This window comes from Anser brachyrhynchus (genome assembly GCF_964034855.1).
Source record: "Anser brachyrhynchus genome assembly, chromosome: 21".
Classification (NCBI taxonomy): domain Eukaryota; kingdom Metazoa; phylum Chordata; class Aves; order Anseriformes; family Anatidae; genus Anser; species Anser brachyrhynchus.
In genome coordinates this window covers 8,950,242-8,963,661 of record NC_137714.1, presented here as the reverse complement: position 1 = coordinate 8,963,661, position 13,420 = coordinate 8,950,242, and the positions used below count along the sequence as shown (strand labels likewise).

Genomic DNA, 13,420 nt, shown 5'->3' with positions numbered 1-13,420 from the left:
TGACGCGAGCGGGGCGGGGCGGGGCGGGGCGGACGTGACGCGGGCGGGGCGGTCAGCGGGCGGCGCGGCGCCGCGCGTAGCTGCCGATGGCGCCGCGGAAGTGCGCGGCCGTGTTGAGGCGCGGGCGCAGCAGCAGCGCCAGGGCGCGCGGCACGAAGTACCCGGCCACCGGCGGCGCCAGCGTGCCCAGCGCGCCCAGCACGGCCGCCACCGAGGCCGAGCGGCCGCGGAAGGCGCCCTGCGCGCAGAGCGCGGCGGCGGCGCAGGCGAGGTGCAGCAGCAGGCCGCAGGTCAGGCAGCGCGCCTCGCTGTAGCCGGCGGGCAGGTCCTTGCCCGCGTAGCTCAGCGCGAAGCAGCCGCCGCTCAGCGCCACGTTGAAGGCCGCGGCCGCGGCGCTCGCCGCGCCGCCGCCGCCGCACTCGAGCACCAGGCGCTCCGCCGCCACGTCGCGGCTCCCGCGCGGCCCCGGGGGGGCGGTGAGGGCCGCCGCCAGGCACAGCGCCGCCTGCGCCGCCGCGGCGGCCGCGACGAAGAGCGCCGGGGCCCCGCGCCGCAGGCAGGCCCGGCGGAGCGGCGGGCAGCGGCCGCGCAGCTTGAAGATGGCGACGAGCTGCAGGCAGCGCGTGGCCAGGCTCCCGAGGAAGACGGTGAAGCTGACGGCGAAGAGCGGCAGGCGCAGCAGGCAGCAGGGCCGCGTGGGCGCCCCGAAGTAGCAGAAGAGGCTGCCGCAGGCGCAGGCCAGGGAGCCCAGCATGAGGAAGCAGAGCCGCCCGCCCGCCGCCCTGACCACCGGCGTGGAGGCGTGCCGGGCGAAGAGCGCGGCCAGCGCGGCCAGGAGCAGCAGGAGCAGCGCGACGGGGGCCAGCAGCGCCCAGGAGAGCGGCTCGGCCCAGGACAGGAACTCCACGGTGCGGTTGAAGCAAGCCTCGCTCCTCGCCGGGGACCACTCGTCCGCCCCGCAGGCCTGGCAGGCGTAAAGGTCTGCAGGAGACACGCGCCCGGACGGTGGCTGAGCCGCGCTGCGCGCCGCGCGCCCCGGTAAGTGACCTGCCCTGGGGGAGCACCCTGACCCCACGGTGCCCCGCACCCCCGGCTGCCTGCTAGGGGAGCTGCCCTCCCCTCTGGTCCCGCTCCTTCCCCTCAGGTGCTTCTGAGCCTGCAGGAGCAGCGAGGGCCCTTTTCCCAAAAGCTCCCCCAGAGGACTTCCCAAAAGTCCGCTGCCAGGTGGGACAAGGCCTAGGGGAGCACGGGCTGCAGGACGGGAAGGGGCTTGTGCACGCAGCAGTGACCTGCCAAGGCAGGGAAGGGTCTGCAGCAGCTCTCCTGCAGGCCCGGCCACAGGACGAGGAATGCAGATTGGGATCTTTAGGGGTTCCCTGCTCCCACTGTTAGTTAGAGCCGGCCATTTCTGTCACCCTCACTGCAAATGCGGACTAAGGCTGCCCAGGGACCAGGAGCACGTGCTGGCAAGGGGGTTTATTGTGGTGGCTAATGAGGCAGGGCATCCCTGCTGCCGGTCCCAGGAAGGGGACATTTTCATACGCCCTGAGGATGTGGGAGCTGCTGGTGACCACAATGGTGAGTGCAATCCAGGGCACAAAGGCAACACCGGGCTCAATTTCCCTCCTGGAGGATGCGGTGCAGGAAACAGCTGTCAAGCCAGGTGTCCCTTGTTCCCTTCCTGCAAAGGAAGGGGCTCTGCTGGCACTGTCCCCACTAGTTATTTATTTGACTGTGCTGGACAACCTTTTGGCAGCATCCCCCGGAAAGCATGGGGCTGAGAGCAGGGTGTAGGCTTTGCATACCCACAAGTAAGCAAACAGGGAAGTCAGACTGACCGCATTTAGGTGAGCTCAGAGGTTTTTACTGGCCACATGGAGGAAAAAAGATTGATAGAAAAGAGGGGGTAAAGAGCATGAGAAAAAAGAGGTAGCTGCTGGGGCTGGGGGCAGGAGAAGGGTGACAGCAGCAAGGAGCTGATGAGATGAGGAGGAAGGGTGCGGGTAGAGGAGCTGAGCAGGAAGGAGAGGCAGAAGCTGCCCAGAGTTTACTGACCCGTTCTGTTCAGGAAGGTCCCTGCTGGACAGGCCACGCAGCTGAAGCAGCACCTGTGGCGGTTCTGCTGCAGCCTCTTCTCCCCAGCGGCACAGGGCTGGGAGCACATGGAGATGGGAGCCTGCGGGGAGCACAGCGGCGATCAGGCAGGTGGAGGCAGGGCCTGCTGGGCAGTGTGAACGGGGCAGGCAAGAGGACAGACAGCAGCCCAGGATGGGCAGCCACCGGGCAGCTTGCTGTTGTCCTTCTTCCAGAGATAGTGGGAAAATTAGGTTGTTTGAAGGTAAAAGTAGGAGTTGGGACCCTTTTAGCACACACCCTGCTTATTTTCTGGAAGGATGAAAGGCATTACTAAGAACGCGAATCGCCCCCTGTACCCTCCCCGCACACTGCCTCCATCTGCCCTTGTATTTGTCCTGTAATGGGAAAATACCCAGGAACTAGTGTTGGGATGTAATTAGCTTGCCAGTACACAATAAACAAGATGTGGATGCAGAACAGTACCTGGTGATCTTTTGTATGCCACAGGATTTTGCTGCGGTTAAGGAGCAGCCTGTCAGGGTTCACAGTGAAAGTTCCGACCACATCAAAAGCCCAGCTCAGGCCTCTCCAATTCCACATGATGATGTCGTAACCTTTATTAATGTTCCCATTGGCATCAAAACAGATCTGGCTGTTGTGCAGGCTGAAGTTTACCTGCTTGATTTTTTGTAGGAGCTGTAAAACAAGAGTAAGAGCAGAGTTGATCCCGATGACAAGATTCCCACTGAGGAGAGTCTTGTCAGCAGAGAGGGATGTACTGGAGGTCACCTGCTCTGCTCTGCCTCCTCTCAAATATCCCCCAACAACCAGCATGCCTCCCGCAGCAGAAAGTCTCTTCCAGGTTTCTTAAAGGGGCTAGTGGCTGAGAAACAGGAATGATCTAAAGTGCAGGTCTGCATTCAGGCTGCTTTGCCTGTCACAAGCAGCTGAAGCCCACAAGGCAGCAACTGTGTAGTGGCCAGAGACAGGGAAGGCTGAAAGCAGTCTCACACGGCTAGAGACATCAGTTAAGGGAGAGCCTTTGCAAGAGGATCTGTGCCTGTCCCATGTGGCCAGAGACCAAGAGACTTACAGCCATGAGCAGTGCAGGGGACTCAAGAGTCCCGAGTGCTGTCATAGTGCCTTAGCTGCCAGAACAGCCCTGCTGTCTTCTGCTTGGAGATGAGCCTCCCAGGCTGATGGAAAACCCCTGAGCACAGGGGGAAAATCCACACTGCAGGGCGAAGAAGATCCTTCTTCACCTTGCTCTTACCTGCCAGGGATAGACTCTGTCTTTGCTGCACACCCCCGAGGCACAGCCCAGCAGGTCGTGGAGACCGTGGGCCACTGCGTACACAGCTGAGTACACGTTGTTAGAGGCCTGAGCGTCGTATATGTTGGGGGCAGTGGCGAGCAGGTGGCATCCTGGGCACTGCTGGGTGCAGTTCAGCCAGGTACTCTCGCTGCTGCTACTTCTGTTTTCCCCACCTGCCCCCGTGCTGCCAGCACTTTCAGACGCAGCGCGTTCCTCTGCGTATTTCCAAGATTCAAGGCGTTCCAGCATTGTAGACTCTGCCTGCTCAACTGACATCCCAATCACAGAGCCGATATTTTGGATGCCAGGCACTTGCCAGATGTTTTGGGCCAAAGCCCAGTCTTCAGAGGCCACCCACACCATGCCTGTGATGTTCTTCTGCACCACCACCTCAAAGAAAGGGTGGGCGCCGTTTATGTTGGAGAAGACAACAGTGACATTGACCCTGATGTCCATGAGGATTCCGACCAGCCTGTGGAGCTCTGGGCTGCTGGCGTCCTTGTTCGTGGGGATGATGCCTCGGTAGGCAACACACACGTCACTTGCGACCAGCAGCTCATAGAGGGCATTTAGCCCATCCCTGCCATAGGCATTGTCGCTGCCCAGCAGAGCAACCCAAGTCCACTTGAAGCTTTGCAGCAGCAGTGCAATGGCTTTCACTTGCTGCCCATCGCTGGGGATGGTGCGCAAGAACGAGGGGTAGAACCGCTTCAGGCTCAGTGTCTCCAAGGAGGCTTCATAACTGATCTGCAAAGGAAGCCAGGAGAAGGGGTTGCCCTCCCCACAGGCAGTTACACACAAGGAGGATCTGCTGCCGTGGTAGGGGGAATCTCCACGAGCAGCAGGTCTTTTGAAGGGAGTTAGAGCTGGGGAGGCAGCAGACCCGGAAAACGTTCTGCCATGCACTGCCACAAGAGAAGCCCCTGAAAGCCAGGGAGCTGGGCACGGTTCCTGCCTGTCAGCTCTTCGTGCCCAGCCAATGCTGCTGGACCAAAGCTGCAGCCAGGTCCTGTGGGGGCAGAGGGACTGCACTGGCAGCTGAGGTTGTTCTTCTGCCCATCTGCTCCTCAGCCCCAAGCCCACTTCTCCCTCACACCATCAGCACTCTGGAGCTCTTTCCTTTGGCTTCTACAGACAACCCCCCGCAGCACTTGCTGCTGCTGCGAGGGAGCAAAGCTCACCTCTGGCACAAGGAAGACGCCCAGGATAGCGGCCGTGGTGAGGGCCAGCTGGGTGCTGTCAGGCCCGATGACAGCCACGGCCGTGGGCTCGTAGTGCTGGAAGGCGTGGAGCACCTCAATGTCGTGTCGCCCCTTCTGGACGAGGGCGCGCAGCGTCGCGTATATGTTGGCAGACTCGGAGCAGGTGTCGTAGATCTCGTAGCCCAAGGTGACGTTGGGGAGGAGGGAGCTGGAGTTGTTTATCTCCTCCAGGGCGAACCGCATGGTCTGGGAGAGTTGGTAGCCGTGGCTCTTGAAGGCAGCAGCACTGTGCGAACACAAACGTATTCTTGTGCCCCGCGTACCGGAGGCGAGCCGCCTCGTGTCACCGTGCCTGTGCCCTGCGAGCGGCCGGGGCGCAGAGCAGCGGGAGGGGACGGAGCCGCGCGGCGGGCTGCCACCGGAGCGCGGCGGGGCTCACCGCGGGGCTCCGAGCCCCGTTCGCCGCCGCCTGCGCTCGGCCCCCCCCCCCCCCCGGGCACTCACTCGTCGCAGTCGTCCACGAGCGGGCGGGCGGCGGCCCGCGGCGCGAGCCCGTGGAGCTGGAAGAGCCCGGCCAGGCGGTAGTCGCCGTCGCGGCTGAAGAAGGCGGCGGCGGCGCCGAGGCAGGCTCCGAGGCAGAGCAGCGCGGGCGGGCGCATGGCGGAGCGGGGGCGGCGCCGGGCCCGGGCGGCGCCTCTTAAGGGCGCGGGGCGGGCGGGGCGGGGCGCGGCTCTCGCGAGAGGGGCGGGAGGCGGCGGAGCGCTGCGGCGGCCATGCCCGCTCGGCGCGGCCCCCCGGCCCGCCGCCCCCGCCGGGCCCCGGCCCGCTCCGCCGCCGCCCGCGGGGGCCGCTCCGAGGCGGCCTGGCGCGAGTTCGCCGCCTCCTTCGTGCGCGCCGGCATGGTGCCGCCGGCCGACGCGGGCCTGGTGGCTGTGGAGGCGGCGGAGGGCGCCGCCGTGCTGCTCCTGGCGCCGCAGCAGGTGGGCAGCGCCCGGCCGGGCCGGGACGGGCCGGGGCCGGGGCCGCCGTCTCACGCCGTCTCCCCGCAGGCGCTGACCTTCACCGGGAAGTGCCGCCTGAGCTGCCTGTACGGCGCCGTCCGCGTCCTGGGCTTCGCCATCGGCTCGCACCAGCCGGGGCTGCCGGTCTTCTCGCCGCCCACCCACTGCGCCCTCGCCCTGGAGGCGCTGCCCGCCGCCCGCCCGCCCGCCGCCGACCCCCGCCAGCTCCGCGCCGCCGCCCGCGCCGCCATGCGAGCGCACCGCGTCCGCCGCCGTGAGTGGGGCTGGGGGCCCGCGGGCCGCTCCGGGCGGCCGCCATTTCGCGTGCGGGGCGGCGCGGTGCGGGACGGGGCGGCCGCCATTTCGCGTGCGGCGCGCTGCGGGGATGCCGCCATTTCGCGAGGCGTGCGGGGCCCGGCCGCCATTTCGCGTTGGCTGAGGGCCCCGCTCTTCCCTCGCAGAGGCGCGGGTGAAGGTGATGGCGCGGTTCTCGCCCGAGTGCGCCGTGGTGCTGCTGGAGCACCTGGACACGCCGGTGACGCGGTTCCTGCTCAGCCTCCCGCCGCTCTCACGGCTCTTCGAGGCCCAGGTGAGTCCCGGAGGGCACCGCGCTGCCTGCTCCTCCTGGGCGCCCGTCGCGGCGGGGCTGGGTTACGCTGCCTTTGCTGCTCCTTCGCCAAAACGGGCGTCGTGCGGAGCGAGAGGAGCCAGCACGCGCGGGGCCGCCCCGCTTAGCGTGCCTGCAGCAGTCCTGTCAGTGCCCAGCAGCACAGAGTATGCACCTGTATGGCTTTACACGTGTCTTCCCAACCTTTTTTCCTGCTCTCCAATAGAAAAAGGAAGAGTCTAGCTTCACGACGGAGGATGCAGTTCTGGCATCCGTTGGTATCGTGAAATGTAGCCCTGATAATGGACTGCTGGTGTCCGAGAGCATGTTCCTAGCCCTGGAGGAGCTAATACAAGCATGTTGTGGTGAGTAGCATGCACTTGGCAGAGTTCTAATGCTCGAAAAAAGAAAACTCAGAGTTTTTCATAAGTTATAATTATAGGGAAGAGTGCATTTTAGAAGGAACTGATTAAAGGTCATATTCTTCTCGAAATAGTGTGTAACTTGAGTTTATACACCACCTTGATCGGGTTTATGTCTGTACTGCCAGATAACCACTTCAGTGGTATAAAGATATTTCTCAACTTGATGTCAAAACTCTTTGGTTTTGCTCTTTCTAGTGGGTAGAAAAACATCTACTTCTTTTCTAACAACGTTAAAAATATCATGAGCAATTGGAATTAATACCAACTGGGTTGTAGTATTAGAGCTTTCTCCTCCTTCTAGGATCCTCTTCCCTTTATATTGATAAACTTAACATGCTCTTTAAAGGATTTTTTTTTTTTTTTTTACTAAAATACATCATAGTCAGACCACAGATTCTGTAGGTTTGGCAAGTTGTTTTCTTTCACAAATTTATGTAAATAGGGCACATCAGAATAACTCACTGTCAGCTTCTTTCAGAGTATGCTTTTCTTTTCCCCCAGCGGAAGATGAAGGTGTACCTATCATTATGGTGTGTGGTCCAAAAAGCATTGGGAAGTCAACATTTAACAGATACCTGATTAATCTGTTACTGAATCAGTGAGTTTTTTTCATGTTCTGTGGCTCTTTAAGTACTGCATGTGATTTAAGAGAAGAAAACTACCTGCCAAGATACTCAAAAAATGTTGTTTTCACTGGAAACTGTATATTTTCTTTTGAAAACACACACACAAAAAAAGCCTAGTTTTCTGTTTTCTTGTCTTTTCTGTAATCTTGCAGAAAAGCTGCATACTGAAATACTTCTATTGAAATACTACTAACAGCAACTTGGACTATATGAACTATTTGGACACCAAACAGGGTTTAGTAATGAATTGAGATTTATAACATTTAAAAATACACAGAAGGTTATGACTTGTTATTGTCTCAAGATTCTTGGCAGAACAAGGTGTAGAAGCTTATTATCTTGGCTGTTGCATGCTTAAAATAAGGATTACAGAGTTCATAAATCTCAAATAGCTGATCTCAGAGTGCCCAGTTCATATGCGAGAGGTGGTACACCGATTAGTACCATTTCTGATTTATTGTCTTAGTTGCTCTTAAGACTGGATAGGTGTGAAGCTATTGTCATACAAGCATATGATATAAAGTGTGGTGTAGCTGAGCCCTTTAAGTTCTTGCTTAGCATTTGCTCAAGTGAGGGAGGGGCATAAGCAAGTGGTGGTTTGACTGTTTAGTTTAACTTTGATGACCTGGAACAAAATCGGATTGTGCTTCTGATGTATTCAAAGTCATGTCCTTTTTCTTCTAGTGGATGCTAATATATGGGCTTCTTTCACTGCAGCCTTCCCTCTGTTGAATATATGGAATGTGACATAGGTCAAACAGAATTTACGCCGCCTGGATGCGTGTCCTTAAGCCACGTAACAGAGCCGTTTCTTGGTACGTGCTTTACTGTTTTCAACAGTTGCCAGAAACATCTTTAATTCCCAGAAGGTGCTTCTTGAGTAGGGGCTGTACTTTAGGGGAAGTTGCCACATCTACTGAAGGTGCGTGTAAAGAATAAAAGCCTATAAAAGTTTTCTTGCTAGGGTTGTGTAAGCTCCATGTGAAAATCTTGATAAATAACATGGAGCCATTCTCCCTTCTTGTTTTTCTTCCCCTGTATTTTAAAGGGAAGATCTGTGTTTATAAGGCAGTGGAACAGGTTGTGACATGTCAAAGTGGATTTTCAACCTTTCGGATTTGTAGGGTCGCTCTGGGAAAACTTGTCTTAGTTATTAGTGTCTGCAGGTATAATTAGTTTGAGAAATGTCAAGTAGATCCGTATAGATAAGGGGCTGTTCTCACTGGAGGGGGGAAAAAAAACAAGTGAACAAAAAAACCCTGTAGCCAGAGAAGCTGTTAGTATTTGTGGTTTTGTGAATTTGGGTCCATGTCTACAAAAGATATTATCACAGTGGTTTGCTTTTTGGATAGCTTGTCATAGGAGATTGTGAATTTTTAGAACTCATGAACAAATAAATAATACTTAAAAAAAAAAAAAAAAATTGCATGGAGCCTTGCAAAACAAGTTCCTCTGTAGGTGCAGACTATGCAAGAATGACTGTTAAAATGCTAGAAGAAGACAGTGTATTTCAAAAGGGATTGCTTGTAGGTACTTAATAGGAATGGGGGTTTGCATTTGAATTACTGGAAGTATTAGAGGCTTGTTCTTATTTTCAGGTCCACCATTCACTCATCAGCAAACTCCACATAAGATGGTGTATTACGGACAGACTAGTTGTGAGCAGGACACAGAAAGATACATCGATGTTGTGAAGTATGTGTTCAACTCCTACAAGAAGGAAGTGCCTTTAGTCATCAACACTATGGGCTGGGTAAAAGGTAAACATGATGAATCTATTCTGAAGAGATGGTGAACCTAAGCAGTATACTTCTACGCTTCCTCGAGAGTCTAGAATAAGAAAACAACAGTTTACTGCGCTTGAGCTATTGTCAGTCTTCCGTAACAGCACTGAGACTTCTCTACATGGTGGCAATAATCAAGTTTTCTCTGCTTCCTAAAGGTGAGGGTTTGCTGCTTCTGACCGATATGATTCGGCTGTTATCGCCCACTCATGTTGTCCAGATGGATGTGTACGACTGGAAAGCCATGGCTCCACTCACCCCGGAGTACGTTCATCTCGCTCCTGGCCTGTATACCAAAGGCAAACAGCAAGCCAAGAGCAAGCAGATGAATCTGAGTGCAGCAGAGAGCTGGAAGTCCTCTGAAGGGGATGAAGATACATCAGTTCCTGACTATAAACTGCTCTATATCCATCCGGAATTCCCTCGAGCTGGGGTTGCAGGTGAAGCGTAAGTAGTAAGTGCTGTGTGGTGGCTAATTTGCTTAATAAAAGTATGCTTAGTCCTGACAGTAAATTAATGACAGAACTCTTGCATAGGCCTTCAGTGCCCCCGTTACATTGTTCAGATGCTATAAGGTTTATTGTCTCTTGATAAGTTTGCCTGTTGTGTTGTTGTTGTGTTTTGGTGGGAGGTGGTTGAGGGTTTTTTTCAGTTTCTTCTGTTTTTTTTTCTTGGGGGGGGGGGGGGGGGTTGTTCCTCCATACGCTGCTTCCAGTGTCTGCTATAAGTTATTTAGACTTTTACACTGGGCATACTTTATGCTTACAGAATACTGTCTCTTCCCGCCCCCCCCCGAATTGGGAAGTTCCTTTCCTATTTCTAACAGACCTAGATGGTCATGTTAATTTCTCTGACATTTCAAGTCAATTTGCTTGCCTTTTTGAAAGGCATGATTTCCTGGACCTTGACTCTTTTGTTGCCCATTTTATATGCTTTCTGTTGAGTCAACTTTCCCTGAAGAGCTATTTAAGAAAGCAAGTGTACTATTGTGTCTCACAGCTGTATGAATATCAAGGTTGGAGAAGGAAAATGTTCTCTAATAAGACTTCTGTTTGTTTTTGTGGGTTTTGTTGTTTGTTTGTTTTTTTTTAAGATACATTTGGTTACTCGTGCCTCTTCAAAATGCCCTAAAATCCTGTGATTCCTTGGAGGTAACAAAAATAGGGCTCTAAATTTTCTTCAAAGATTCAAGTTCTAAAAACTTAACTTGTATGAAATAGTAGCTAATTCTGCATGGTGTACTCAGGGATGTCTGGGGGTTATCTGGCTGAATTGCTTTGTGTGTGTGCTGTCTTTTCTTGATTTGTTGTGGTTATCTTTCTAGGCGAGTACATAGCAGCATCTTACGTGACATGTCAATACTAGGTTACCTTGGTCAGCTGCAGCCTCCAGACATAGGATCAGTGCTTCCGCTGCATAGTTTTGTGCCATACCAGGTAAATGAGGATTTTTGAAAGACCTGAAGATGTTGCAGGGAGTCTAATTCTTAGCAACTTAATTTAGTTCTGCTTGTACTTCGAGTGTTTCTTTTTTTTTTTTCCGGAGAAGGGAAAATTTTCTGTAAGGTAAAAAGCTGATCAGTGTGTTTAAACATGAGGTTTTTGTTGAGATGTCGCTGTGGCACGTTTTCTGTGTGTTCAGTTGTTAACTGTGAAAACTGTATTTTGAGATAATGTCTGTCTGTAGAGAGGTGGCTCAGGTTTTGTGTACTTAGAACTCTCTCTGAACTCAAACCAAACTTACGTTGAGCTAATGAAACAGTTCTTTTTCTTTCCCCTTAGGTACCTTTTAATGCTGTTGCACTCAGGGTTATTCATACCGATGTTGCTCCTACCAATATCATGTATGCAGTGAATGCCAGCTGGGTCGGGCTCTGCAGGATACCAGACGAAATCAGATGCCAAACGGATGGGCCAGTCTTGCTGACACAGACACCGGTCTGTGATTGCCTTGGCTTTGGTAAGTGAGACTGGGAAACCTTAAGCTATGTTCTCACGTGTCATGTTTTGACAGGTATATTGCAGGATGGAAAGAGTAGAGTAGATAATTCCATCAAAAACAAGTGGAAAAGTAGGATTTGATTTAAGAACAATCAAAAACATGTTTTGTCTTCTATTACAAGCTGTGCTTCAAGTCCTTCACTTCTCTGTAACTTGTGGTAGCAGTTAAGGAGAATGTCACTGAGCAGCATCTTCTGTAGCTGGCTTCTCTTACGTGGTCTTTCACAGCTTGACAAATTACTCGCTTTTTGGATTCATGTTTTCAATAGAAGATTCCAAAGGGCTTATACAGAATTCTTTAGCTGTCTGTGGGACTTGTTATTTCACAGCTGGTGGGGGGGAATGTATTCCTTTCTCTAAACAGAGCTGCAACTGTAGCGTTTGTGGCCTGAAACATGCAAAGATTTCTCTAAGTACTGATGTTTGCTGTGAAGACTCAGTTCCAATTTCGAGGAGCTACCTTGAGTTTCTGTAGGAACATAACAAGGAACAAGGATAGGCATTTTGAGATGTTAGGTGCTCTTATGTATGCGGAGATGTTGGAAAAGTGGGATACACAAGTGCAGGGTTATTTTTCTCAAGATGTCTTAAATCCCTTTCTTGGTTCTTGAAAAGCTACTTATCCCAAGAGCTTCAGCCATATTCAGTTATAGAGTCTGAAGTGATTTGGTGGAGTTAGGACTGAACTTTCTCGTACTCCTTAGGAATTGTCCGAGGGGTTGAGATGGAGAAGAAACTTTATCATGTCTTAACACCGGTGCCTCCTGAGAACCTGAGACTAGTGAATTGTCTGTTACTTGGAAATATCGCTATTCCAAACTGCGTTCTTGTGAGCCAGGTAAGAGTTGCTTGGAAAGAGGGTGGGGGAAAAAAGGGTTAGGCTTGCTGGCAGATTTTCCATTTTCTTACTTAGGGGCTTACGTGTGTCCAGAGCTGTCTGGGCATTAGCAGATGGTCATATCTGTAGGAAACTGCCCTTAATGCATAAAACCAACTGAGATAATGTTCTTGTTGTTTTTCAGATATCAGAGTATAGGTTCAGTGATAGCTTTCTCCTTTTCCCCCATTAAACTCTTGTTAGTCTGTTTAAAGGAAGGTGCTTTCAATTCAGTTGAAGATACAGGTCCATAAAGTTGTTCCTATTTTTGTTTTTTCCAGGAAGGAATTGAGGGAGAGATCCCTTATGTCACATCTGAATATAACTACAACATTCTGGGCTCTGGGAAGCTGAAAAAGAAGAAGCGTTTCAAGAAGAGGGAGTATACTTACCAGTGTGATTACACTTGAAGCCTTTAGGACCTCTAACTGCAGGATTTGTCTTACGTGGCAAGAGGCAAGTGTAGTTCCAGAAGCACTGGCTACCACAGCTCCAAGAGACCCGAAACAAGTTTCCAATGTGTAGATACTAAAACATGTCAATTTTTAATAATGCTTTATATTTTCAGTATGTATTTTGGTGTTTTGTAATAAATACGTTAAAAATGGTGGTTTGGTTTGAATTTTTCCAAAGCCTGCCCTGACTTGGACATGGCTGTGGGTGGTTACCAGAAGCTCTTCCTTACTTAAAGTAGTAGCTTGTGGCATGAAGTGATTCTCCTGACTGAAGTCTAGCCTTAAGGTAACTCTAGATTTCAGAGAATTGACGCACTACAGCAGGTGGGTGCACGTATACCTCCACAGTAACTGTAAGTTAGTTTTACTCACAACTTTAAGAGCTTGCAGTGTTCTCATACTAGTTATCTCCTGAAGTGTTGGTGAGCATCATGCCTCCTCACCTGGGCTGCAGGTGGGGTGGCGGTGCAGGTGTAAGTGCTGATGCTGGTGGGAAGGAGGGATGGGCTGTCCAAGTTCGCTCAGGTCCCGGGCAATACGTGTTGTGTTAACCCAGCTCTGGGGAAAAGGGCAGGTGTAATCAGCCATCCTGTTGAAACCACCCGGTACATAAGGAAGGTGCATGCGCCTCAGAAAGCTGGAGGAGCAGATGTGCTACCTGGCATCCTCTGGGGCCAGTGATCGTGCTTTTTTCAGCCTTAGTTTGCTCTGGCTGTGCACCCTGTTGTGACAGATTAAATGCTTTGGGTATAAATCTGAGGAGAGCTCTGCTTCTGATGTGACTGTATCATCCGTCTCTTTCTAAAGGCGTTGGGGAATGAGTAGAAGATAAACTGGGCTGGAAGGGGAGAGGAATGTGTTACCCATGTACTGCATTGGACACCAATGCACTCAGTCTCATTTAAGTCTCACCCAGTGGAGGACTAGAGGAGCTTTGTTTTTTTTTTTTTTTTTCCCTCACCTTTTTGGGGGAGCAGCAATTTGTGCTTGAGTGAAGATGAGTTTGTGGGCAGTGACGCAGGGGTAAGAAACCTGGGCTAAGCTGAGGACCT

The 13,420-nt window shown here is 52.7% G+C and overlaps 2 protein-coding genes across 2 annotated transcripts; one reads left to right on the top strand and one right to left on the bottom strand.

Annotated features, from left to right (window-relative positions):
* Nucleotides 1-19: 19 nt before the first annotated feature.
* TAS1R1 (taste 1 receptor member 1) lies at nt 20-5,310 on the bottom strand. Its single transcript, XM_080563619.1, has 6 exons — nt 5,098-5,310; nt 4,573-4,879; nt 3,350-4,138; nt 2,415-2,772; nt 2,056-2,199; nt 20-981 (listed from the first exon to the last, which is right to left on the bottom strand). The coding sequence occupies exons 1-6, from the start codon at nt 5,250-5,252 to the stop codon at nt 53-55; spliced, it is 2,682 nt and encodes an 893-aa protein (XP_080419745.1). The 5' UTR covers nt 5,253-5,310; the 3' UTR covers nt 20-52.
* Nucleotides 5,311-5,351: 41 nt separating this feature from the next.
* Nucleotides 5,352-12,520, top strand: NOL9 (nucleolar protein 9). Its single transcript, XM_080563863.1, has 12 exons — nt 5,352-5,573; nt 5,643-5,868; nt 6,056-6,183; nt 6,428-6,566; nt 7,128-7,224; nt 7,970-8,067; nt 8,851-9,012; nt 9,195-9,483; nt 10,361-10,472; nt 10,818-10,995; nt 11,741-11,874; nt 12,195-12,520. Exons 1-12 carry the CDS (start codon nt 5,367-5,369, stop codon nt 12,321-12,323), a joined length of 1,899 nt encoding a protein of 632 aa, XP_080419989.1. The 5' UTR covers nt 5,352-5,366; the 3' UTR covers nt 12,324-12,520.
* The last annotated feature ends 900 nt before the right edge of the window (nt 12,521-13,420 follow it).